The sequence below is a fragment of the Physella acuta genome, unplaced genomic scaffold (assembly GCF_028476545.2).
Source record: "Physella acuta isolate Inbredline_101_S28 unplaced genomic scaffold, ASM2847654v3 ptg002182l, whole genome shotgun sequence".
NCBI classification, from domain to species: domain Eukaryota; kingdom Metazoa; phylum Mollusca; class Gastropoda; family Physidae; genus Physella; species Physella acuta.
The window spans coordinates 24,668-50,170 of NW_026733683.1; the positions used below are offsets into that span (position 1 = coordinate 24,668).

Consider the following 25,503-nt stretch of genomic DNA (forward strand, 5'->3'; position numbering starts at 1 on the left):
GGGGGGGGGAGAGAAAAAGAAAAGGGAAACATAAGAAAAATGCATGGTAATGGCAGATATATACATAAATATATACACAAGTTCAAACTGCTACCTACTACTACTATCTAGCTAAAGCCTCGAGTAAAACTAATCCTTACTATACAATTCTAAAAGCAATTCTCAAAAACAACTAACCACTGTCTAAAGAAGAACTAGCAACTTAAAAATAACGTGTAAACAAATTCATCGTAGAACCAATCTTTCCTATACAAGGAAGCCCGAAGCCATTGGTCTACATAAACAATATCCATATTGATAACATTAAAGTTAACACACTCCGCTAAGGCCCCAATGAAGGCAGACACAAAGCAAGCGATACTCAACATGACGTTGCACGAAACAGCACACACATTAATTTTAAACAACCTAAAACTCGAGGCAACTAAAATATACTAATCTAATTACTGTCTAAAACAACTGACTATTGACTAAGCCAATCCTAGTCAATAACACATCATAAAACAATCAGGTAAATGCACACACGCATTCACACCAGTTTAGGAAACACTCCTAAACACACTGGCCTAAACCACGTGGTCCGAAAACACACGCCACGGGTGTAGAAAACACCAAAAATACATTTTAAAAAAATAACAAAATAACACACCACGTGCATACCAGACATGCCGATGCTCACTATCTCGTTTTAGACGAAAATGAAAGAAAACGAGAAACATCGACAGTCGCATTCATACAAATCACATAAAGATAAAGTATAAAAAAACAAATACCTCCAACGCACAAAGCGCGACCACAGAAGCTGACCTGACCTACATTCTGGCGGTCAAAAAAGGAAGAAATTATCCGAGTGGTCAGTTTATATACTGACCGCTTCGGACGGAAGGGGGACCCCGTGGCCTGTTCCCCATTGGACCACCATGCACTCCCAGATTCGCAACAAATAAAATAATACAAAACAAATAATCCATTCACCCGCTCACACACACATATATATATATATATATATATATATATATATATATATATATATATATATATATATATATATATATATATACATATTATATATATATATACATACATATATATATATATATATATATATATATATATATATATATATATATATATATATAGAGAGAGAGAGAGAGAGAGAGAGAGAGAGAGAGAGAGAGAGAGAGAGAGAGAGAGAGAGAGAGAGTGAGAGAGAGAGAGATCAATGTATGTTTGTCTGTCTGTATGTCTGTCTGTCTTTTATGCATTACTACACCTCTCATCACTCGCTGTGAAACTTTGGGAAGTTGTTGCGAATATTTCTCTATACACGCTATATAAAAATAAAAGTCTATTGCGGTTTCACTCCTTTCATCCGATCGCCATCAAACTTTGGTGAGTCGATTAGAACACTCAAAGGAAGGGTTCTGTAAAAAAAACATGTTTGATTTCGCAAGGGCGCTGCACAGGAGGGTGGGATTTTACTCTATGTACGGTATATAAAAATAAAAGTCGATTTTGGTTTGACATCATTCATCCGATATGCATGAGACTTTGGTGAGTTCATTAGAACACTCTAGGGAATGGTTCTGTAAAATATTAATTTTTAATTTCGCAAAGGTGCCACGGGAGGGTGCGACTTTTCTCTACATCTGGTATATAAAAATAATAAAAGTGAATTGCAGTGACACTGTTCACACGATCGCCATGAAACTTTGGAAAAATGCTAAGAATATTTCTGGGGAGGTTTCTGCGAAAAAAAAATTCAAATTCGCAGGGGTGGCACCCCCGCAGGTCGCGATTTGTTTTTTCTCTATATACGGTATATAAAAATAAAAGTCGATTGCGGTTTGACAACGTTCATCCGATGCCGTTACAATATATAAAATGACAATCGGCATACTTACTATATGGATGCCTTTAAAATGTATATTAAAGCGAAGTGGGCATATTACTGGATGCCCTTAAAATATACTGTACTGTACTGTACTGTACTGTACTGTACTGTACTGTACTGTACTGTACTGTACTGTACTGTACTGTACTGTACTGTACTGTACTGTACTGTACTGTACTGTACTGTACTGTACCTTACCCTACCGTACCCTACCGTACCCTACCCTACCATACCCAACCCAACCCCACCCTACCCTACCCTACCCTACTCTACCCTACCCTACCCTACCCTACCCTACCCTACCCTACCCTACCCTACCCTACCTATATAGACAGTATGACAAAACAAATGAGGGTTAGACGATTGAGTATGTATTATAGTTGAGCTTGGCAAGTTAATGAACCAGTGAGCAACACGTTTTTTTAATTACAAAAAAATAAATGATAAAATTATCAGTTGGATGCCCCCCCCCCCCTGGAGTGGATGCCCAGAGCCTAGGCCCTGATTCCCCCCCCCCCCCCCATCTCTGCACTCCACTGTATGATGCTATCAGGTTACATGAAATACTAACATTGTGTATTGTATCAAGGTGGGAAACAGTTATATATTTTTCATGCCGACCATCAAGCCATTTCACAAGAACTTCAACATCATCTTGTTTTACATGACGTTTAATGGCTGTGAAAAGATAAAACAATCATTTTAAAACATTTGTACCAGTATATTAGCACTAATTTTTAAGCCTCATTTATTATACTAATAAGATTAATTAGTTTTAACAAACAATGATTTGCTGCATTTGAATGATAATCTTTTACTTCAGAACAGAAACTGGCTGACCTCAATTTTAATCAAATACCTTCTATTCTATTCAGTGGCGGAACTAGAAAAAATGGGCCACCCCGCAAAAAAATTTTTTGGGCCCCACCATATATATATATATATATATATATATATATATATATATATATATATATATATATATATATATATATATATATATATATATATATATATATAAACACAATACGAAAATAGTATTATAGTATTATCTTAATAATAATTAAGACCAGTAATTGCTGTTTAATTTGATTATTACAAATCTATTAAAAAGAGCTTTTGAGCAACCCAATTTGACTATTTGAAAAAGGGAAATAATTTATGGAAGTGGTTTGAGCGTTTGCCTATCTTTTGCAGTACAGCAAATGTGTATAATTTTTTAAAAAATTTTGCTTACGCAACAGCATGTCTTAGCTACTATATAACATCACTACTGTATTAGATCTGTTATCTGTTTGTTATTTATAAAACCACTATCAAGGTGCCAGTGACGAAACTAAAATATATATATATATATATATATATATATATATATATATATATATATATATATATATATATATATATATATATATATCATTCGTGTATTTATTTGAGACTCTTGCCTTGTTTTCTAGAACAGTGGTTATTAAACGTAAACAATGTCGGCACTTTATTTCTTGGATATTAGTTGTTGGAGCGTTAGTTTGTCTACACTACCACCGAAACGAGCCAGCTTAGTTGTTGAGGCGCTATCTATTCGCTTCTTGTAAGGCTAAAAGCGGGAGGGGAGGTCTGAGAAAGGAACTTAAAAGGGACAACAAAGCACCGATGTGCTTTTATCCATCAGTACCAAATTTGGGATGGTCTCAAAAAGCCGTCTTAAAATCTATCGGCCTCTCGCGCAATTGATGTTTTTTCAAAAGAATTTTGCCGACAAAAGCGTGTGTTTGATTGTAGGAAAAAGAATATACAAGAACGTGGGATGGTGTCTATAGAATAAAGATACTCAAACCGCAGCTACAGTATTCTTTTTTCAAAACAACTATCATGTCAAAAATGCAAGAAAATTAATTTTAACTATAAAAAAATGATTATGGGCGGCTGTGGGCCCCCTAAACGGCGTGGGCCCCCCCCCCCCCCCCCCCGCATTGCGGGGTCTGGCGGAACTGTAGTTCCGCCCCTGATTCTATTGTTTTTAAAACACATGAGTAACATTATTTTTCATAAATACAATGTTTCAATGTCGCAAGATATGAGTAGAGAGCTGTGAAACACTTAAAATATTCTAGAATGTCTGGTAAAAAACATTGCCCTAATGATATCACGTTACTAAAATTGCATTGTAACCACCACTATCAAATATATAATTAAAAGAGATGCTAAATACTTGGATGAGAAGAAAATATAGTTTATTGTAACACAGAAGTGAACCAAATCAGTTTAACAATCATTCAAGTTACAGTCTAGTAAAATATTAAGCATTAGTCATTTTGTAAAAGCTAATTTTTAAAAGCTGAAGACTGGCCATTATAATGCCAGTGGTAATACCTATTAAATTCAATGTGTACTGCTATTTTCTGAAATTGTATTATTTTATAAGGATCTACTTATAAATTGTGAGTTTTTAAAAAGCGGTTTAAGTGATAAGTGGGGGCTTATATTTATTGTTTATTAAAATCTAATTATTTTAATAAAGATGTAGGCCTATATTACTTTGCCACTATAGACGATTTCAAACATAAAATGAGAAGAAGAGAAAAAATGCAGCCAACATTAACGTTGATCAAACAAAATGAATTCTCATAGACATAAATTTATCAACTTGTATTCTTATGGCTAGAGTCATAGTAAATTATTTAGTATTAGAATTTTTGTGTAACTTTGTAGTTTATTCATAAATTATATATACTATTGCTGCATACAGCCCAAGTATAACATCATCTTTGCCCTCTTGTGCCCAAGACGCATGGGGCTGCCACAGAAAGATCCATCCAATGTTGTTTGTCTCAGGCAATTTTCGTGGCAGTCCTCAAAGACAGTCCTGATTCTGTCAGCTGCTTCCCCACAGTGCTAATCCAAATCTCCCATGGCCTTCCCTACTTTCTTTCTCCTTGAGGCATCCAGTTTACTGCCATTCCTGCATTATCATGTGGATTCATTCTTAGGACAAGACTCATCCAGCAATATCTTCTTTTTTTTTTGGAAGTCTAATTTATATATAACTGTCATGTAATTTATATATAACTGTCATGGTTTAAATTATTGTTTAATGTAGCTAAAGTATTATATCTAGCTTTGTAAAAACTGAAAATGTTTTATCATTTTAAAGATTTATTGAAGTTACATGTTCTGTTCAATAGGCCTTCTTTTCTTTTAATTGTCTAATATGCTAAAGATGTACAGTTAAAATTATGTCATAACTTGCAGTGCTCAGTAGCCTATGTAAAAAACAATTATAATTAGCGATGTAAAAAATGCTAATCATCATTTCATTTTATATCTTTTCCCTTCAATATTCAGGACACATGGAGACATCACAGACAGCTCTTTCCACGACTGTTGGTCTCATGTAATTTTCATGTTTTTCCACTGTACACCTCTACACCTCCCTCGCCGATTCCTTTTTCCTTGAAGCATCTAGTTCAGTACCATCCTTTAACTGATCTCATTCTTAAAACCTTGCCCATCTAGTACCATCTTCTTTTTTTATTACAATATTGCAAATATACCATTTCAAATATTAAACATTTATTTACTGATATATTTTATTACCAGAAATTTTATCATTACTTTCTTCAAAAGTAAAAATTTTAAAACATTTTTTATTGTTGAAAACAACAGGTGGAGAGGTACATCAATTCATATTTCAACAATAGTTAGGCCTAGACTAATAGGTTTTAAATTGGTAAATTTTGTAATTTTATACGTAAAAAGTAAATAATCCTCTTTAGATTTAGCAATACATTGGGTAGATGAAGTAGTTCATATGTTTCTTGACCTCGGCATATGAAAGGAAGATGTGGTCAGCACTTTGCCCAACAACATTTACTTTCCCTAACATGTGTTAGGAACCCATCAGAGCTGGGTGGACTCAGGGTTGTTCTACTGACTTGGACCCAGATTTGAACCTATCATTTTGTCTATTATTAATACTATTATTATTATCATCAATATTACTATTATTATTAGGTCTATTATTAATATTAGGTATATTATTATTATTATTATAATTGTTATTATTATATATCTATATACATTTATATATATGTATATATGTATATATAATATAGGGATCCATTATATATATATATATATATATATATATATATATATATATATATATATATATATATATATATATATATATATATATATAAATGGGTCCCTATATTATATACCTATACAATAACTATTACATACTAGATCTATGAAACGGCGTAGCTTGGTGGGGTGTCACCCGGAGTGTCATTTTGTGGTGTCATCCCACCCAAAGAAAAAAGTATATATATATATATATATATATATATATATATATATATATATATATATATATATATATATATATATATATATATATATATATATATATATACATATATATATATATGTATACATATATATATTTATATATATATATACATATATATATATTTATGTGTGTGTGTGTGGTGTGTGTCGGCCTACATAGGCCTATAATACCCTGCCCTTTTGCAATAATTGTTAATTTGTACTTAAAAGGCTATTTAACTTTAATTAATCACTAATGGATCGGACAAAAAAGGCAGTTTTCTTCTGTACTTTTTGCTATTTTTTGCCTTGGTGTCACCCCCTAAATGGTGTCACTCCCGGCCCCGCCCTAGCTACGCCTCTGGATCTACTAGACAATACAAAATATATCCTAATAGGTCTTTATTATAATATTTCAATAATAATAATATATGCTATATTTTTAGCGCAATTTCCATACGGACAATTGCGATTATTAACTCGTCAAGGATGGATGTGTGTCCGATGTGTTTCCGCAGCTTTAAGTCGTATCTACTCCTCAACGAAGCAATATCGAGGACTAGTTCCAAAGCAAATATGTTAAGCAATTTCCGAAGATTATTGTGGGCCAAAAAAATTCCCGGAATTCCTTCCTGGATTTCCTGGAAAAGCAAAATAACCTCGAAAAAATGCAGTTTTTGGCCCATATCTCGGCAACCAGACCACTTAGCGACTTGAAACATTTACAAATCGATTCCTGTCATAATTTAGAACAATATTGCCGAAGAAAGTTTTCAAAAATATCCTTTCGTTCGGTCACAAAAAAATTAATTAAGGAAATTGCGCTTAAATTGTCACTAGACTTTTTATTAACTTGTTTCTTACTAGATCTATTTAGAATTATTGATAGATCTATACTAAACTAGATCCATATGTCACTATAGATCTATATATATCGTATATTTCTATATATGTCATATGATGAAAAGATAAGCTGCCAAAAAGGCCAAACTTTTAAAAAAAATTAGTAATCATTTATCTGAGTTAAATCTATCTATGTTAAATTGTTATATATATTTAACTAAGAGGGAAAGATTTAAAGGAAACGGGTTGTTAAATGTGGTTCTTATGAAATGAATTTTTAAAAATAATAAAATGTATACAGACTCGTTGAGTTAGGTTTGCCTTGTATCTTCAACATAGTATTGAAAAAGAAATTTTTTAATTGAATTGCCAGATAAGTAGTCCGGATATAAACAGTAAAACGAATTCTATTATTTTAAATTGCAGTTCCATTTGATAAAATTCTTAAATTTCCAATATGGCAACTCTGCCACTTCCAAGCAAATATGCTAAAATTTGGAGAACTGGGATTCGGCTTTTGAAAATTCTTAGAACTCATTACTAATATAAACTAATAAATATAGTCTAAAAATTAGAAACTGTTATGAAAAATGTTGTGTTTTAAAACCTAGGGGCGATGATTTAAACGAAATTTCACTCTCACATAGACAATAGACTCATAGTAGATCAGGTTGAAAATATTTTAAACATATTTTATATTGCAGTTCCATTTGATAAAATGCTTAAATTTCCAATATGGCCACCCTGCCTTTTCCAAGAAAAGATGCTAAAATTTGTAGAACTGGGATTCGGCTTTTGAAAATTCTTAGAACTCATTACTAATATAAACTCATAAATATAGTCTAAAAATTAGAAACTGTTATGAAAAATGTTTTGTTTTAAAACCTAGGGGCGATGATTTAAACGAAATTTCACTCTCACATAGACAATAGACTCATAGTAGATCCAGTTGAAAATATTTTAAACATATTTTATATTGCAGTTCCATTTGATAAAATGCTTAAATTTCCAATATGGCAACCCTGCCTTTTCCAAGAAAAGATGCTAAAATTTGTAGAAGCGCGATTTCGCTTTTGAAAATTCTTAGGACCCATTACTATATGAACTAATAAATATAGTCTAGACTATATTAGAAACTGCTTTGAAAAATGTTGTGTTTTAAAACCTAGGGGCAATTTTAAACAAAATTTCACACTCTCATAGACTCATAGTAAGATCCAGTGGAAAATATTTTAAACTTCGTTTTGTTATATTTTTTTTCTTTGGCCGAAACACTAATAAAGACCTAGATTCTTAGATCTAGATATAGGCCAGATTAAACTGGAGTCTAGATAAAAACTCCTCTAGAGTCACATAATGTTATCTTAAACTGTCAGTAAATTATGAAATAAAATCTGTGCGCCTAGATCTACAAACATTGTATTATAATATCAAGCTTTTAAATACACTTTATTATTTAAAAAGAAATGAACGTAAACATTCTTATAGAACAATAAATACCAAATCGGTTGCCGTTCCTGAAATCTTTTCAAAATGAGACATATAGTAGTAATTAAGGCCTACATTTACATGTATATATATATATATATATATATATATATATATATATATATATATATATATATATATATATATATATATATATATATATGTGTGTGTGGGTGTGTGTGTGTGGTGTGTGGTGTGTGTCGGCCTACATAGGTCTATAATACCCTGCCCTTTTGCAATAATTGTTAATTTGTACTTAAAAGACTATTTAACTTTAATTAATCACTAATGGATCGGGCAAAAAATGCATTTTCTTCTGTACTTTTTGCTATTTTTTGCCTTGGTGTCACCCCATAAATGGTGTCACTCCCGGCCCCGCCCTTGCTACGCCTCTGGATCTACTCGACAACACAAAATATATCCTAATAGGTCTATGTTATAATATTTCAATAATAATAGTAATGTATACTATATCTTTTTATTACTAGATCTATTTAGAATTATTGATAGATCTATACTAAACTAGATCCATATGTATTATGTCACTATAGATCTATATATATCGTATATTTTTATATATGTCATATGATAAAATAATAAGCTGCCAAAAAGACCAAACTTTTTAAAAAATTTATTAACCATTTATCTTAGTTAAATCTATCTATGTTAAATTGTTATATATATTTAACTAAGAGGGAAAGATTTAAAGGAAACGGGTTGTTAAGTGTGGTTCTTATGAAATGAATTTTTAAAAATAATAAAATGTATACAGACTCGTTGAGTTAGGTTTGCCTTGTATCTTCAACATAGTATTGAAAAAGAAATTTTTTAATTGAATTGCCAGATAAGTAGTCCGGATATAAACAGTAAAACGAATTCTATTATTTTATATTGCAGTTCCATTTGATAAAATTCTTAAATTTCCAATATGGCAACTCTGCCACTTCCAAGAAAATATGCTAAAATTTGGAGAACTGGGATTCGGCTTTTGAAAATTCTTAGAACTCATTACTAATATAAACTAATAAATATAGTCTAAAAATTAGAAACTGTTATGAAAAATGTTGTGTTTTAAAACCTAGGGGCGATGATTTAAACGAAATTTCACTCTCACATAGACAATAGACTCATAGTAGATCAGGTTGAAAATATTTTAAACATATTTTATATTGCAGTTCCATTTGATAAAATGCTTAAATTTCCAATATGGCCACCCTGCCTTTTCCAAGAAAAGATGCTAAAATTTGTAGAACTGGGATTCGGCTTTTGAAAATTCTTAGAACTCATTACTAATATAAACTCATAAATATAGTCTAAAAATTAGAAACTGTTATGAAAAATGTTGTGTTTTAAAACCTAGGGGCGATGATTTAAACGAAATTTCACTCTCACATAGACAATAGACTCATAGTAGATCCAGTTGAAAATATTTTAAACATATTTTATATTGCAGTTCCATTTGATAAAATGCTTAAATTTCCAATATGGCAACCCTGCCTTTTCCAAGAAAAGATGCTAAAATTTGTAGAAGCGCGATTTCGCTTTTGAAAATTCTTAGGACCCATTACTATATGAACTAATAAATATAGTCTAGACTATATTAGAAACTGCTTTGAAAAATGTTGTGTTTTAAAACCTAGGGGCAATTTTAAACAAAATTTCACACTCTCATAGACTCATAGTAAGATCCAGTGGAAAATATTTTAAACTTCGTTTTGTTATATTTTTTTTCTTTGGCCGAAACACTAATAAAGACCTAGATTCTTAGATCTAGATATAGGCCAGATTAAACTGGAGTCTAGATAAAAACTCCTCTAGAGTCACATAATGTTATCTTAAACTGTCAGTAAATTATGAAATAAAATCTGTGCGCCTAGATCTACAAACATTGTATTATAATATCAAGCTTTTAAATACACTTTATTATTTAAAAAGAAATGAACGTAAACATTCTTATAGAACAATAAATACCAAATCGGTTGCCGTTCCTGAAATCTTTTCAAAATGAGACATATAGTAGTAATTAAGGCCTACATTTACATGTATATATATATATATATATATATATATATATATATATATATATATATATATATATATATATATATATATATATATATATATATGTGTGTGTGTGTGGGTGTGTGTGTGTGGTGTGTGGTGTGTGTCGGCCTACATAGGTCTATAATACCCTGCCCTTTTGCAATAATTGTTAATTTGTACTTAAAAGACTATTTAACTTTAATTAATCACTAATGGATCGGGCAAAAAATGCATTTTCTTCTGTACTTTTTGCTATTTTTTGCCTTGGTGTCACCCCATAAATGGTGTCACTCCCGGCCCCGCCCTTGCTACGCCTCTGGATCTACTCGACAATACAAAATATATCCTAATAGGTCTATGTTATAATATTTCAATAATAATAGTAATGTATACTATATCTTTTTATTACTAGATCTATTTAGAATTATTGATAGATCTATACTAAACTAGATCCATATGTATTATGTCACTATAGATCTATATATATCGTATATTTTTATATATGTCATTTGATAAAATAATAAGCTGCCAAAAAGACCAAACTTTTTAAAAAATTTATTAATCATTTATCTTAGTTAAATCTATCTATGTTAAATTGTTATATATATTTAACTAAGAGGGAAAGATTTAAAGGAAACGGGTTGTTAAATGTGGTTCTTATGAAATGAATTTTTAAAAATAATAAAATGTATACAGACTCGTTGAGTTAGGTTTGCCTTGTATCTTCAACATAGTATTGAAAAAGAAATTTTTTAATTGAATTGCCAGATAAGTAGTCCGGATATAAACAGTAAAACGAATTCTATTATTTTATATTGCAGTTCCATTTGATAAAATTCTTAAATTTCCAATATGGCAACTCTGCCACTTCCAAGAAAATATGCTAAAATTTGGAGAACTGGGATTCGGCTTTTGAAAATTCTTAGAACTCATTACTAATATAAACTAATAAATATAGTCTAAAAATTAGAAACTGTTATGAAAAATGTTGTGTTTTAAAACCTAGGGGCGATGATTTAAACGAAATTTCACTCTCACATAGACAATAGACTCATAGTAGATCAGGTTGAAAATATTTTAAACATATTTTATATTGCAGTTCCATTTGATAAAATGCTTAAATTTCCAATATGGCCACCCTGCCTTTTCCAAGAAAAGATGCTAAAATTTGTAGAACTGGGATTCGGCTTTTGAAAATTCTTAGAACTCATTACTAATATAAACTCATAAATATAGTCTAAAAATTAGAAACTGTTATGAAAAATGTTTTGTTTTAAAACCTAGGGGCGATGATTTAAACGAAATTTCACTCTCACATAGACAATAGACTCATAGTAGATCCAGTTGAAAATATTTTAAACATATTTTATATTGCAGTTCCATTTGATAAAATGCTTAAATTTCCAATATGGCAACCCTGCCTTTTCCAAGAAAAGATGCTAAAATTTGTAGAAGCGCGATTTCGCTTTTGAAAATTCTTAGGACCCATTACTATATGAACTAATAAATATAGTCTAGACTATATTAGAAACTGCTTTGAAAAATGTTGTGTTTTAAAACCTAGGGGCAATTTTAAACAAAATTTCACACTCTCATAGACTCATAGTAAGATCCAGTGGAAAATATTTTAAACTTCGTTTTGTTATATTTTTTTTCTTTGGCCGAAACACTAATAAAGACCTAGATTCTTAGATCTAGATATAGGCCAGATTAAACTGGAGTCTAGATAAAAACTCCTCTAGAGTCACATAATGTTATCTTAAACTGTCAGTAAATTATGAAATAAAATCTGTGCGCCTAGATCTACAAACATTGTATTATAATATCAAGCTTTTAAATACACTTTATTATTTAAAAAGAAATGAACGTAAACATTCTTATAGAACAATAAATACCAAATCGGTTGCCGTTCCTGAAATCTTTTCAAAATGAGACATATAGTAGTAATTAAGGCCTACATTTACATGTATATATATATATATATATATATATATATATATATATATATATATATATATAGATATATATGTGTGTGTGGGTGTGTGTGTGTGGTGTGTGGTGTGTGTCGGCCTACATAGGTCTATAATACCCTGCCCTTTTGCAATAATTGTTAATTTGTACTTAAAAGACTATTTAACTTTAATTAATCACTAATGGATCGGGCAAAAAATGCATTTTCTTCTGTACTTTTTGCTATTTTTTGCCTTGGTGTCACCCCATAAATGGTGTCACTCCCGGCCCCGCCCTTGCTACGCCTCTGGATCTACTCGACAATACAAAATATATCCTAATAGGTCTATGTTATAATATTTCAATAATAATAGTAATGTATACTATATCTTTTTATTACTAGATCTATTTAGAATTATTGATAGATCTATACTAAACTAGATCCATATGTATTATGTCACTATAGATCTATATATATCGTATATTTTTATATATGTCATTTGATAAAATAATAAGCTGCCAAAAAGACCAAACTTTTTAAAAAATTTATTAATCATTTATCTTAGTTAAATCTATCTATGTTAAATTGTTATATATATTTAACTAAGAGGGAAAGATTTAAAGGAAACGGGTTGTTAAATGTGGTTCTTATGAAATGAATTTTTAAAAATAATAAAATGTATACAGACTCGTTGAGTTAGGTTTGCCTTGTATCTTCAACATAGTATTGAAAAAGAAATTTTTTAATTGAATTGCCAGATAAGTAGTCCGGATATAAACAGTAAAACGAATTCTATTATTTTATATTGCAGTTCCATTTGATAAAATTCTTAAATTTCCAATATGGCAACTCTGCCACTTCCAAGAAAATATGCTAAAATTTGGAGAACTGGGATTCGGCTTTTGAAAATTCTTAGAACTCATTACTAATATAAACTAATAAATATAGTCTAAAAATTAGAAACTGTTATGAAAAATGTTGTGTTTTAAAACCTAGGGGCGATGATTTAAACGAAATTTCACTCTCACATAGACAATAGACTCATAGTAGATCCAGTTGAAAATATTTTAAACATATTTTATATTGCAGTTCCATTTGATAAAATGCTTAAATTTCCAATATGGCCACCCTGCCTTTTCCAAGAAAAGATGCTAAAATTTGTAGAACTGGGATTCGGCTTTTGAAAATTCTTAGATTTCATTACTAATATAAACTAATAAATATAGTCTAAAAATTAGAAACTGTTATGAAAAATGTTGTGTTTTAAAACCTAGGGGCGATGATTTAAACGAAATTTCACTCTCACATAGACAATAGACTCATAGTAGATCCAGTTGAAAATATTTTAAACATATTTTATATTGCAGTTCCATTTGATAAAATGCTTAAATTTCCAATATGGCAACCCTGCCTTTTCCAAGAAAAGATGCTAAAATTTGTAGAAGCGCGATTTCGCTTTTGAAAATTCTTAGGACCCATTACTATATGAACTAATAAATATAGTCTAGACTATATTAGAAACTGCTATGAAAAATGTTGTGTTTTAAAACCTAGGGGCAATTTTAAACAAAATTTCACACTCTCATAGACTCATAGTAAGATCCAGGTGAAAATATTTTAAACTTCGTTTTGTTATATTTTTTTCTTTGGCCGAAACACTAATAAAGACCTAGATTCTTAGATCTAGATATAGGCCAGATTAAACTGGAGTCTAGATAAAAACTCCTTTAGAGTCACATAATGTTATCTTAAACTGTCAGTAAATTATGAAATAAAATCTGTGCGCCTAGATCTATAAACATCGTATTATAATGATAAGGGGTCATCCATAACTGACGTCATACTCGTAGGGGGGAGGGGGTCCGTAATTTTGTGACGATGTGTGATTAGGGGGAGGGGGGTCAGATGTTGCGACGTCACACTTTTGCAATATAAAAAAGCAATGTTACAAAACTAATTTTAGACGTAATTTGCGTTTTAGATAACTGTTTTAATAAATTGTAATAGTTTAGACAAGATTTTAGAAAATTATCGATGTTTAAAAAAAAATTCAACTGCAATTTTGAGGGGGGGGGGGGGGGGTTGTAGGTTGAGGTGTGACGTCATTTTAGGGGGGGGGGGTCTGGCTTTATGTGACGACGTGTGACGGAGGGGAGGGGGGAGGTAAAAATCGTCAAAAAAGCGTGACGTCATTTATAGGTGACCCCTAAGCTTTTAAATACACTTTATTATTTAAAAAATAAATGAACGTAAACAGTCTTATTGAACAATAAATGCAAAATCGGTTGCCGTTCCTGAAATCTTTTCAATATGAGATAGTAGTAATTAAGGCCTACACTTACATGTTGGCGTTTTTTTGCGACAAACGCTTTCATTTATATCTTGATCTAGATCTCTAAGGACAGCTTTATTTTCTAATTTTCGGTGATGAGCTATTTAAAATATTATTATTATTATTTAGGTATATTATTTATTTTATTATTAATATTATTAACATTATTATTATTATTATTATTATTATTATTATTATTATTATTATTATTATTATTATTATTACTACTACTACTGCTGCTGCTGCTGCTGCTGCTGCTGCTGCTGCTGCTGCTGCTGCTGCTGCTGCTGCTGCTGCTGCTGCTGCTGCTGCTGCTACTACTACTACTACTACTACTACTACTACTACTATTATTATTATTATTATTATTATTATTATTATTATTATTATTATTATTATTATTATTATTATTATTATTTTTATTATTATTATTATTATTACTATTATTATTATTATTATTATTATTATTATTATTATTATTATTATTATTATTATAAAGCGTACGGCGTCAAAACGGCCAATGACAAAACGGCCCCGTCAAAACGACCCCGACAAATCGGCCCCGACATAAGAGCCCCGTCAAACTGACCACGTCAAAATGGCCTGCGACATATGGACCCCGTCATAAAGGCTCCCGATAAATAGGCTCCCGTCATTTAGGCTCCCGACATATAGGCTTCCGCCATTTAGTTTCTTTACAAAACGGCCCCCGTCATTACGACTCCCGACAAATAGGTTAGCGTCATTTTGGCTCACGACAAAAAGGCTCCTGTCAATTTGGCTCCAGACAAAAGGACCACTGACAATACCGTTTCTGTAGTGACTAAGTCTCCCGGCAAAGCGGTCTCATTGAATATGACACCTGCCAGTGGGACCCCTTCATCAATATTCTTTAGAGTTAGCTTATCCAACACTCTTAAGTAATACAACGTATGCATCTCTTGTTCGGTAGGCCTTATTTTTATATTAGTTTATCTATTATAAAATATAGTATGTTTTAATTTAAAGGTCATCTATCTATGACTTCCATAATTGAGTCGGTTATAGGCTGTTCCAACTCAGTGTGTTGGGAGAAGGGTCCACGCTGTACCCTCCTACCTCCAGTATGCTTGTAGGTTATCAAAACAAAATGTCGTTATCCTGTAAACATTATGTATATCGTACAGATCTTTACTGTTGTAAATTAAACATTATCAAAATTTTAGAATTGGTGGATTTTAGCTGTTAAGGGCTTGATTTGTTTGTGAATTGATGTTGGTTCATGAAAAACAATTTCATTCAGGCATTAAAAAGAGGTTATAGTAGTAGTGGCGGTAGGAAAAAATGGATACTTTTATGCCAATAGTGGTCATTCCATTCATTTGTCTGGAGCCAATATGTCGGGAGTCATTATGTCGGTAGCCAATATGTCGGGAGTCCATTTTTCGGTAGCCAATATGTCATGAGCCCATTTGTTGGAAGCCCATTTGTTGTGAGCCCTTATGTCGGGTGCCAATATGTCGGGAGCCATTTTGTCGGGAGCCAGTATGTCCTGAGCCTATTTGTCGGGAGCCAATATGTCGAGAGTCCATTTGTCGGAAGCCTAAATGTTGGGAGCTCATTTGTCGGGAGCCTATATGTCGCGAGTCAATATAACGGGAGCCAATATGTCGGGGCCCTTTTGACTGGGTCGTTTTGTCGGGGGTCGATTTGATGGGGTCATATTAAAGGAGTCGTTTTGACGGGGCCAATTTGTCCCGGGCCGTTTAGGCAGGGCACCATTATAAAGTCTATTATTATTTTTTTATTATTATTTTTTATAGGGTACTATGCACTAGTTTACCGGTCGCTCTGCTCCTAGATATCAAATAGGTTGAATAGAACTCTATTTAAGTGTAAATAATGAAGGAACTATATTTCCATGATCGGTTTTGTCCCCACTATCACCGCTCATACGTTTCGTGGTCTAATGTTAAAAAAATAAATAAATAATAATTTTAAAAGAAAACACAAGTTGATCGCCCTTGATCTTCGGTTTAAATGCCAGGCGCTGCTTCTGGTTTATTGCTGTAACTCACTTAAGTCCTTTTGGTAGGGCTGCTCTTTAAAACGAATATAGGCACCTACTACACAATTTCCCAGAGTATTATGGCCAGTGGTGTAGGCAAGGGGGGGGGGGGGGTGGGGGGGTTATAACCCCTCCCATGGACACCTATATATATATATATATATATATATATATATATATATATATATATATATATATATATATATATATATATTTATTTATTTATTTATATATATATATATATATATATATATATATATATATATATATATATATATATATATATATATATATATATATATTTATTTATTTATATATATATATATATATATATATACGATTGTATACATATGGAAAATCTTTGAACCCCTCCCATGACCAATTCCTGACTACGCCACTGTTCATAGCACTCAGATAAATGATGTAGTAATGCAAAAACGTTTACACCACCGCAAACGTAGTCATCGATTTTATTAGCCAACCAGGATCGGCGTGTTGGGTCAGTTTAGCTGAGGTTGCTAACGCGAAAAGTCACGAGTTACGAATACCTACAGCAACCTAAGTTATGCATTACAACTCTTTCCGTCTGTTCTGTAGATAGTTAAAGCAATGCTTTCACTATAAATGCGATGAACTAGCACGTTTCTATCTCGCTCAATACTTCAATGCAAGTCTTTCTCATTAATGCAGTCATTTGTGAGAGAATAAACAAAATCTACTTTGGTTCAAAATTCTGGTTAAGTAAAGTAAGTAATGTAAAATTCCCTTTCGAACCTGTCGGTCTATGGGACAATTGAAGTAGAGCACCTGTTTCTGTGACCTCGACATATGAAGGGATAGTGTAGTCAGCACTTTGCCAATCTGCTTTACTTTCCCTAACGTGAGTTAGGTACCCATAAGAGCTGGGTGGACTCGGGGACGTTCTACGTACTTGAACCCGGGACTTTGGTGTTGGCAGTCGTATGCTCTACCATCCGACTACTCCATCCCAGAAAAACAATCTGATTAGTGGTGGCCTAAGTGACCATTTATTGCCACAGAATGAGCTCAGACAAATACAATATCATTTAAATCATAAAATTTAATTGTTAAATCATGTTTACGTTTGATCAACTTGGTGTACAATAATGACATGTATACTGCTGAAGACTGGTTTGAAGCAAACAGCAATTTTAAATTAACACCTAACTGAAAGATTATGGGAATATTTTAAAAAAAAACTGTTTCTGCGTGACTAGTCATTAAACTCATTTATATTAGAACTTTTAGATACATAAGCAGACGACTTTACTTAATTAAGGAAACAGATTGACTCGATTAAACATAGCTTAACGTTTTAATAGTTTTATAAATGTATAAATAATGTAATAATGTTTCATGTGATTCATTATTTCAAGATACTTGAATATTTAAGCTTAAATGATAAAAATAAATGAAAATGATACAATTGTTAATTTGTTATATAATATCTTATAATTATACTATACATTTTCATGCACATTATGTATATAATAATATTAATATGTCATATTTTGTATTTACCATCATATATTTAATGCGTTCTGTAAACAACGACTCCAAAAATATTGGAGTTAAACCATACAGCACACTTTTTCTTTAAAATGCACGTTTGTAAAGGTCGACACGGTACATCGCCCTCAACAATTTCCTGCATCACTTGAAGTGGAACCGCCGCATCTTTTTCTATAGCTCTACCATTGGAGCAGATGTAGCCTCGGACGTATTCATATTCTTCTAGCTCGTCCTCGACCTCAGATCCAATCTCACCTTTAAAACCACTTCGGCATGCCTTAATAACTCTACCCCATTGTTCTTCGTTGTCCAGAATAAGTCCGTTTCTTTTTTCCATTTCTGTTTTGCTGACCTTGTAAATAATGATTGCGTGGTTTTCCGGTCTAGCATTAGAACTCCACTCAATACATTTTGGAAGGTAATTTATCACATAGAAACCAGTGCCGTGCGAGAAGTCTAAATTTTTGGAGCCTTGTCGTAAATCAATTCCGCGACTCACGACGATTTTTTCTGCGGACGCCAAAGAAGTACCGTGATAAAGGTAGATATAATCAGCGGACTTTTTTTTCTTCAGGTAGCGGTTTATTCTGTCGCAGGTTAAATCACGACCATGCCTATCGTGTACAGGGAACGACTTCTCGTTTAAGACTTGAATTGTAAACGTTTGGCCGTCGCGTCGCACTTCTCGAGTTTCCCAAACACCCATCTCCCCATCAAAAACACAACTCCTGGGTAAATTGGTAATCAAAGGATTCACCGAGGCCAAGTTTTTAAAATACCGAGACAACCAATACAGAGATGAATACATATTGATGAATTCTTGGCTTAGATTTTCTAAATATGTGCTGGCCATTTCCTGTGATAAACCAATTCTAAGCATACATTCATACAATGAAGCTGATTGGTCTGTCTCTTCTATTGCCTGGACTGTGGTCTTCAGCCATCTTTGTATGTAAAAGTCCAGAGATTGATGTCTGATAGAGCCAATGTCTAGCTGAAGTAGGTAGCTTTCGAAAAGCTCGTTCAGGCCAAATAATGAACAAATTAATTTTGGCTCTGTTGTTTTTACACTGCTTTCAGTGAAAGTTGAACGCAGTTTTTTCATAAGAGTTGAGTTGTTTTTAGTAAACTTTGCTAATTTAGTATTTAAATTTTCAAACTGCTGTAAATGTTCTATTTTTAAAACGTTATCGGAAGAACGTAATATTGATTTAATAACTATACCAACTTCAGCGGATAGATTGAAAAAAGTTCTAAAATTAGCATCATCTGGGTCTGTCTGAAAAATAAAAAAATTAAACTTTTTGTCACTAACATACTATACATTTTATTTCAAATGGTTTAATCAAAATTACTTTTGTATATTATTTTAAGCTTGCTTCAAAATGAAATTTAAATATTAATTTAAAATAAAATTTAAATGTAGGCCTGCACCCGAAATAAAAAAACGTTTTATGATTAAATATTAACAATTCAGAATTTACTTACCCCCTGATTGTCTACAATATGTTTCTCTAGAATGGATTTTACAATCGTTTTCATGTATTCTTGAATTAGGCAACACTCCATGTAAATTTCGTTTTTTTGCGATTTCTTCGTTTTTCTTACCGATATAACCACACATCCGGCACAGTTCGGTGACATTTCCTGTACGTATGTCGCACAATTTATTCTTTCTTGAAAATTTAAAAGTCTGAAAAATCCTGACTTAAAGGGTGGAACTGCTGTGTCACATTCCCAGACGTTTTGTAAAAGCAATGGCGTCATAGTTACATTGTGAAAAAACTTCCATAAACACATCAGTAATGAGAGAATTTTTTCTTCATACTTGTTGTTAGATATGGAATATAGCCGTATGTATTTCTGTAAAATTAGAATATTTAAAGATGTCCACTGTGATCTTTTTGTATATTAAATTTCTTCATTAGACTAAAAAAAGTAATGAGTTTTAAATTATTAAATAAACATGACATCTAACCCCAAAACAAATCAATAAACAAATGGCAGAAAACAGGAAGAAAAATTTAACTAATAAATAAGTCATCGTGATTGGTCAAATCGTTGTCTTATTTATTTTGTTAACTGCCTCTTTTTAATAAATCAACACATAATTTCTAAAAATACTACAAACATATTTACATTACATAGACAAATCAAAAGGATTGCTATAGGGAACAGGTAATCCCAACCCCCACAAATGTGATTAAAATTTGGAAAACGTATGCTTGTCTAGAGTGACATGATCTTTTTCATATATAAAATCAGTTTTGACGTGAACTGTTCGATTTATAATGTTTAAAAAATGCATTTGCATAGCTATTGTCTGATCTCAGGGGTACTTGGGGATGGTTCCCCACCTCTCCATACATAAATACATATATTTATAAGATGCACTTATGAATCTTAGATTTGAAATACCTGCGTTGTAACAGTTCACCACTCCTGATATAGCGTGCTTGTGTGAAGTGTTCAACTTACATAATGTGATTATGTAACCGATATTTTATTTTTAAAAGTTATAACCCCTTGCTTAGGACTTTGCTTGAACATAAAACAATTATTTTTACCTACATTGAATTACATAATCACTGTTCTTTTTTTTAAGTGAATTGAAACTTACAAAAAACCAAATGTTGAAAACTCACTTGAATGAAATAGGTTGATATTACCGATACAACTAAGATGAAGAGTAAAAGTTGAAGGAATAAATGGTTGTATGACAACAATAAAGAGTCATCTGTAAAAAAAATGTGAATAAATAAATGACAATCAAAGTTTTGACAAAAACAATTACAATAATAATTTAGTCACTTTGAAATTATTTTCTAATTTGAAAATGCATTACGAAAGAGATGTAAGGAATGTGTATAATTATTTAATACAAGATTGTACCTTCATAGTTTCCCGCTACTGTTAAGGTGCTGCTAGATGTGTCTGTGTCGGGTGATAGAGAATGTCTTGTTTCTGGAGACATTTGCTGGTCTGAGATTTCATGATGGGAAACGTCTTGAGGCGCGGTGTACTGTCGCAACAGCTCAACAATTTCTGTATAATTTTGTTGAACAGCTATATCTAATGCTGTTTGTCCGAATTCGTTTATCTGGCTAGTGCTAGCGTTGTGTTTTAATAACAGTTTTACAGTCGTGAGATGGCCCATGGAAGAAGCTGCCATTAAAGCGTTGCCATTAAACATGTGCACTTTATTAACGTCTGCTCCGTGAGCTAACAGGAGTTCAACTACAAGGTCATGGCCTCTTTCTGCTGCAGCCATAAGTGATGTATAGCCAAAAATATTAACATCATCCACCATAGCACCGTGCTGTAACAGCAGCTTTGCTGTATTATAATGTCCTTCGTAAGATGCAAACATTAAAGCATTGCGCCCATACTCAAAGTCTTTCTGATGAACATTTGCTTTATGCTCAAGAAGCAATTCTACAATGTCATTACGTCCCTTTTTAGCTGCACCAATTAAAGCAGTGTACCCTTTTTTTGAAAAGTGGTCTACATTAGCACCATACTTTAACAGTATCTCTACAATTTTTCTAGAACTGTTATCGACGGCAAACATTAACGCAGTCACGTCTCCATTACTCTTCATATTCACTTTTGCTTTGTTCTGCAGAAGTAGTTCTACTATCTTATCATAATCCCTGTTTATTGCCAATAGCAGGGCGGTAACACCTTTCTTACTTATGTAATTCACATTAGCATTATGTTTTAATAACAAATTCACCGTGCTTATATGACCTTTCGTTGCGGCTATCATTAAAGCACTAGCAAAATCGTAAGCTGATGGTAAAACTTGGCTTGCATTTGCTTTATGTTTTAGTAGAAATTTCATATTTTTGTCATCGCCTTTAAATGCGGCATACGACAGCAAAGTAGAGTCTCCTATGTGTAATGAATCAACTTGATAATGCTTAAAATATACCTCCAGAACCGAATGTTGATACTTTGAAAATGCAAGCAGCGCACAAAGTGCTATAGATTCATCATCTGAGATATAATTTAGAAGCAAGTCAACTATAGCTGTATTGCCTTGATTCGATGCCGTTAAGAGAGACTGCGATAAAACCTGTTTACCCAACTTTATATTTTTTATGATGCTATACTCTAGGAATAACTTTACAATATGTGTATGGTTTCGGTAAACTGCAAGCGTTAGTGCATTGTGTTTTTGTCTAATGTCTTTATTTATATGTATGTCATTTTGTAAGAAAACCTCCACTGTTTTCTCATATCCATTTACTGCAGCTATCATAAGTGCATTGATTCCATAGTCCAAAGTTTGATCAAAATTGGCGTTATGCTTCAGAAGTAACTCGACAATTTGATCATGTCCAGCCATTGATGCCAGAATCAAAGCTGTTTTCCCATTTTTCGCAACAGCATTCACATCAGCTTTTAATGCCAGTAAAAACTGAACAGCTTTGATGTTTCCACGATAGGATTCCAACATCAGGAATGTGTACCCGTCTTCGTGAATCGTATTAAAATTAAAACACAGCTTTTCCGAAGGTTTATCTGAAGGAAACATTTCTAGCACCGATTTTTTCAAAACGTCTCTAGCCCAGGCGAGATTAGATGAGATCGTTTGAGTCAGATGCGTTAATTTTTCTTCAACTCGGTCGAAAACAATGTTGAATATCGGTAACAGCAACTTAATGTCTAATTTAGGACTAACAATAAATTTATCATGGTGCATGGAAATTGGAGAAACATCATGTACAACAAACACACAAGCACACATGAAGGCGATTAGAATCTTCATTGTGGAAAGTCTCCTCCAACAAAGAACATATTTGATGACAGCAGTTGAGCTTCAATTGGTGGTTCTGAAGAAGTAAAAAATTATAAAGGAAAATTTTTTAGAAAATTAGAATACAATTCAATAATATTTGCTATTCCCGTCTTTTAATCTAAGTTTTGCAACTGTTTAAAATGTCAAAGGCATATAAAGTAAATACAGAGGTTTTTATTTACCTTTTGATAAGATGACGCACACTTTCTATCGTTATACTTGTTGCTTACCATACCTTGTCGAAAGAGTGTAGGCCTAGGCCTACATTGTGTTGGTTTCGATGTATCAGTACACAGTAGGGGCCTACCCGCTTGAATACCGAGCCCTGTCTACACACCGCTGCCAGCTGTGACACACGGAAATGAAACGTCAAGTTTTATCGATCGAGCAGTGCTACTTGGTCGACTTTGTTTTATTAACATTTAGTTTTGGCTTTTGAATCGCTATAGCAAGATTTCAATGTTTTAACACCGAGTTAAATGTTGAAAACTTAATTAATTAGAGAAATAGTAATAAGTAATGAAAGATTTACTCTCAACCTTTACGGAGTCTGATTTTGAAAATATTGAATTTCCAACTGATCTCCTGATACCAAGCATATTAGTACACATAAAATTCGACTCATTTATTTTCCAAGAAAAAACACGAATTTTATATTGTTTTGCACTCGGGCACACCTTGTCTATAGTTTAAACACAAAGTTTCTTTCTGTTATTGCTTTACATTTTCAACGTTTAAATTTTAAGCTCAAGCTACCGTGGATTTCATTTTGGTAAAAATATTTCAAAATTTAAAACAAATATTTCATTATATTCTAGAAGGCTTCTGAATTGTGTATTATTCAAATAAAAAACTTCTTCCTAATGCCAAGTAAATAGCAATCCAGAATTGCATGTTTTATACACGTTGTTTTTTTATATTTTACTCTGTTGTGACACGTACATTTTGTACACAATGTAATAATTTGCATAATATTTGGCCGATGGAGATGAAATTTGGTATACATGTCAGGATAGCAACGTCATCATTTTCCATACATGGAATAATTTTGTGGACGAAAATCTTGAGAAGGGGGTATAAAAACTAAGCAGGCTATCCAATATGTAGATACACATAATATTATCAAAACTCTTAATAAACCCAACATCAAAATCCTAGATTCATTATTTATGACTATAGTTGTTTTTTTTTTACCCTAACACAACTCGCTGGAAGGTCAAAGCAAATTTCCGTCGTGGACTTTTAATCCAGATATTATGATTTGTATTTCCTAATTCCTAACTTATTGAAACGATGTTCATTTAAGAAATGTATTACCTTTTTTCGTGTTTTGCAGATAATGCAAAGCAATACCCGCACATATTTTTTTTCTTCCTCGTTCGCAAATGTAATATTAGAGGGAATTTCCTGCTACATAATTGTCAACATGTCATGTGCCTATTACTGATCGACTCAGACTTAAGCCCGCTTTTCTATTTGCGTGTGCTACCGGAGGCTTTGTCCAACCACACTGACTGCGCGGCAGCATTTTTTTTTTAATATTTGGGAGTTGTCTCTCTTAGAAGGGTTTTATTGTAAGTTTGTGAAATTAAAGAACTAGGGTAATATTTAATTAGACAAAAACAATGATGACAAGAAGTAAAACAACTAAAGCTAACATATTTTTTTTAATTATTCATATCATATCTCATACATTCAACAATATATGATATGTATATCAATTTAGAGTGTTTTTCATCTAACTTGTAATAACAAACACTAAGGATATCAAAAAGGTCAACACAAAAAATATTGCATTGGTGAGCTCTAACTTGATATGCTGAAGCTGAAATCTTCATTAAAATTTTAAAATAACTTTGCAACAGTTCTCCACAATACTTATTGCATTTATTATAAACAATGTGCTTATCTCCCCTTTTCATAATTACTTAGCATAGGATCAGTAAAGACATCTAGTGCTTTGATTATAATTATAAAGTCTCACTAGTGATGTGACTCATTAATTTTTGTAACTTAGACCAAGTGAGAAACGTAATGGTTTAAAGGACCATTATTCTTTTTGAGCTGAGAACTTTGAGGGTCCTGATATTTTAGTCCTGAGACAAACTGAGGGCGTACTTCGCTGGTTTAGACAGGAGCAGTCACAAGTTGTTAGGGTGAGATAAATAGTTTTAATATCACATTCTTCCAAGTAACACTGTCAACATCTCTCTCTGATTCCAATTACAACTATTGATTG

General features: G+C 32.3%; 1 protein-coding gene across 1 annotated transcript; it reads right to left on the reverse strand.

Moving 5' to 3' along the window:
• Positions 1-18,479: 18,479 nt before the first annotated feature.
• Positions 18,480-23,520, reverse strand: LOC131932457 (uncharacterized). The gene is made up of 5 exons (XM_059289363.1): positions 23,447-23,520; positions 21,353-23,298; positions 21,106-21,197; positions 19,685-19,739; positions 18,480-19,594 (listed from the first exon to the last, which is right to left on the reverse strand). The coding sequence occupies exons 2-5, from the start codon at positions 23,232-23,234 to the stop codon at positions 18,480-18,482; spliced, it is 3,144 nt and encodes a 1,047-aa protein (XP_059145346.1). The 5' UTR covers positions 23,235-23,298; positions 23,447-23,520.
• Between the last annotated feature and the right edge of the window lie 1,983 nt (positions 23,521-25,503).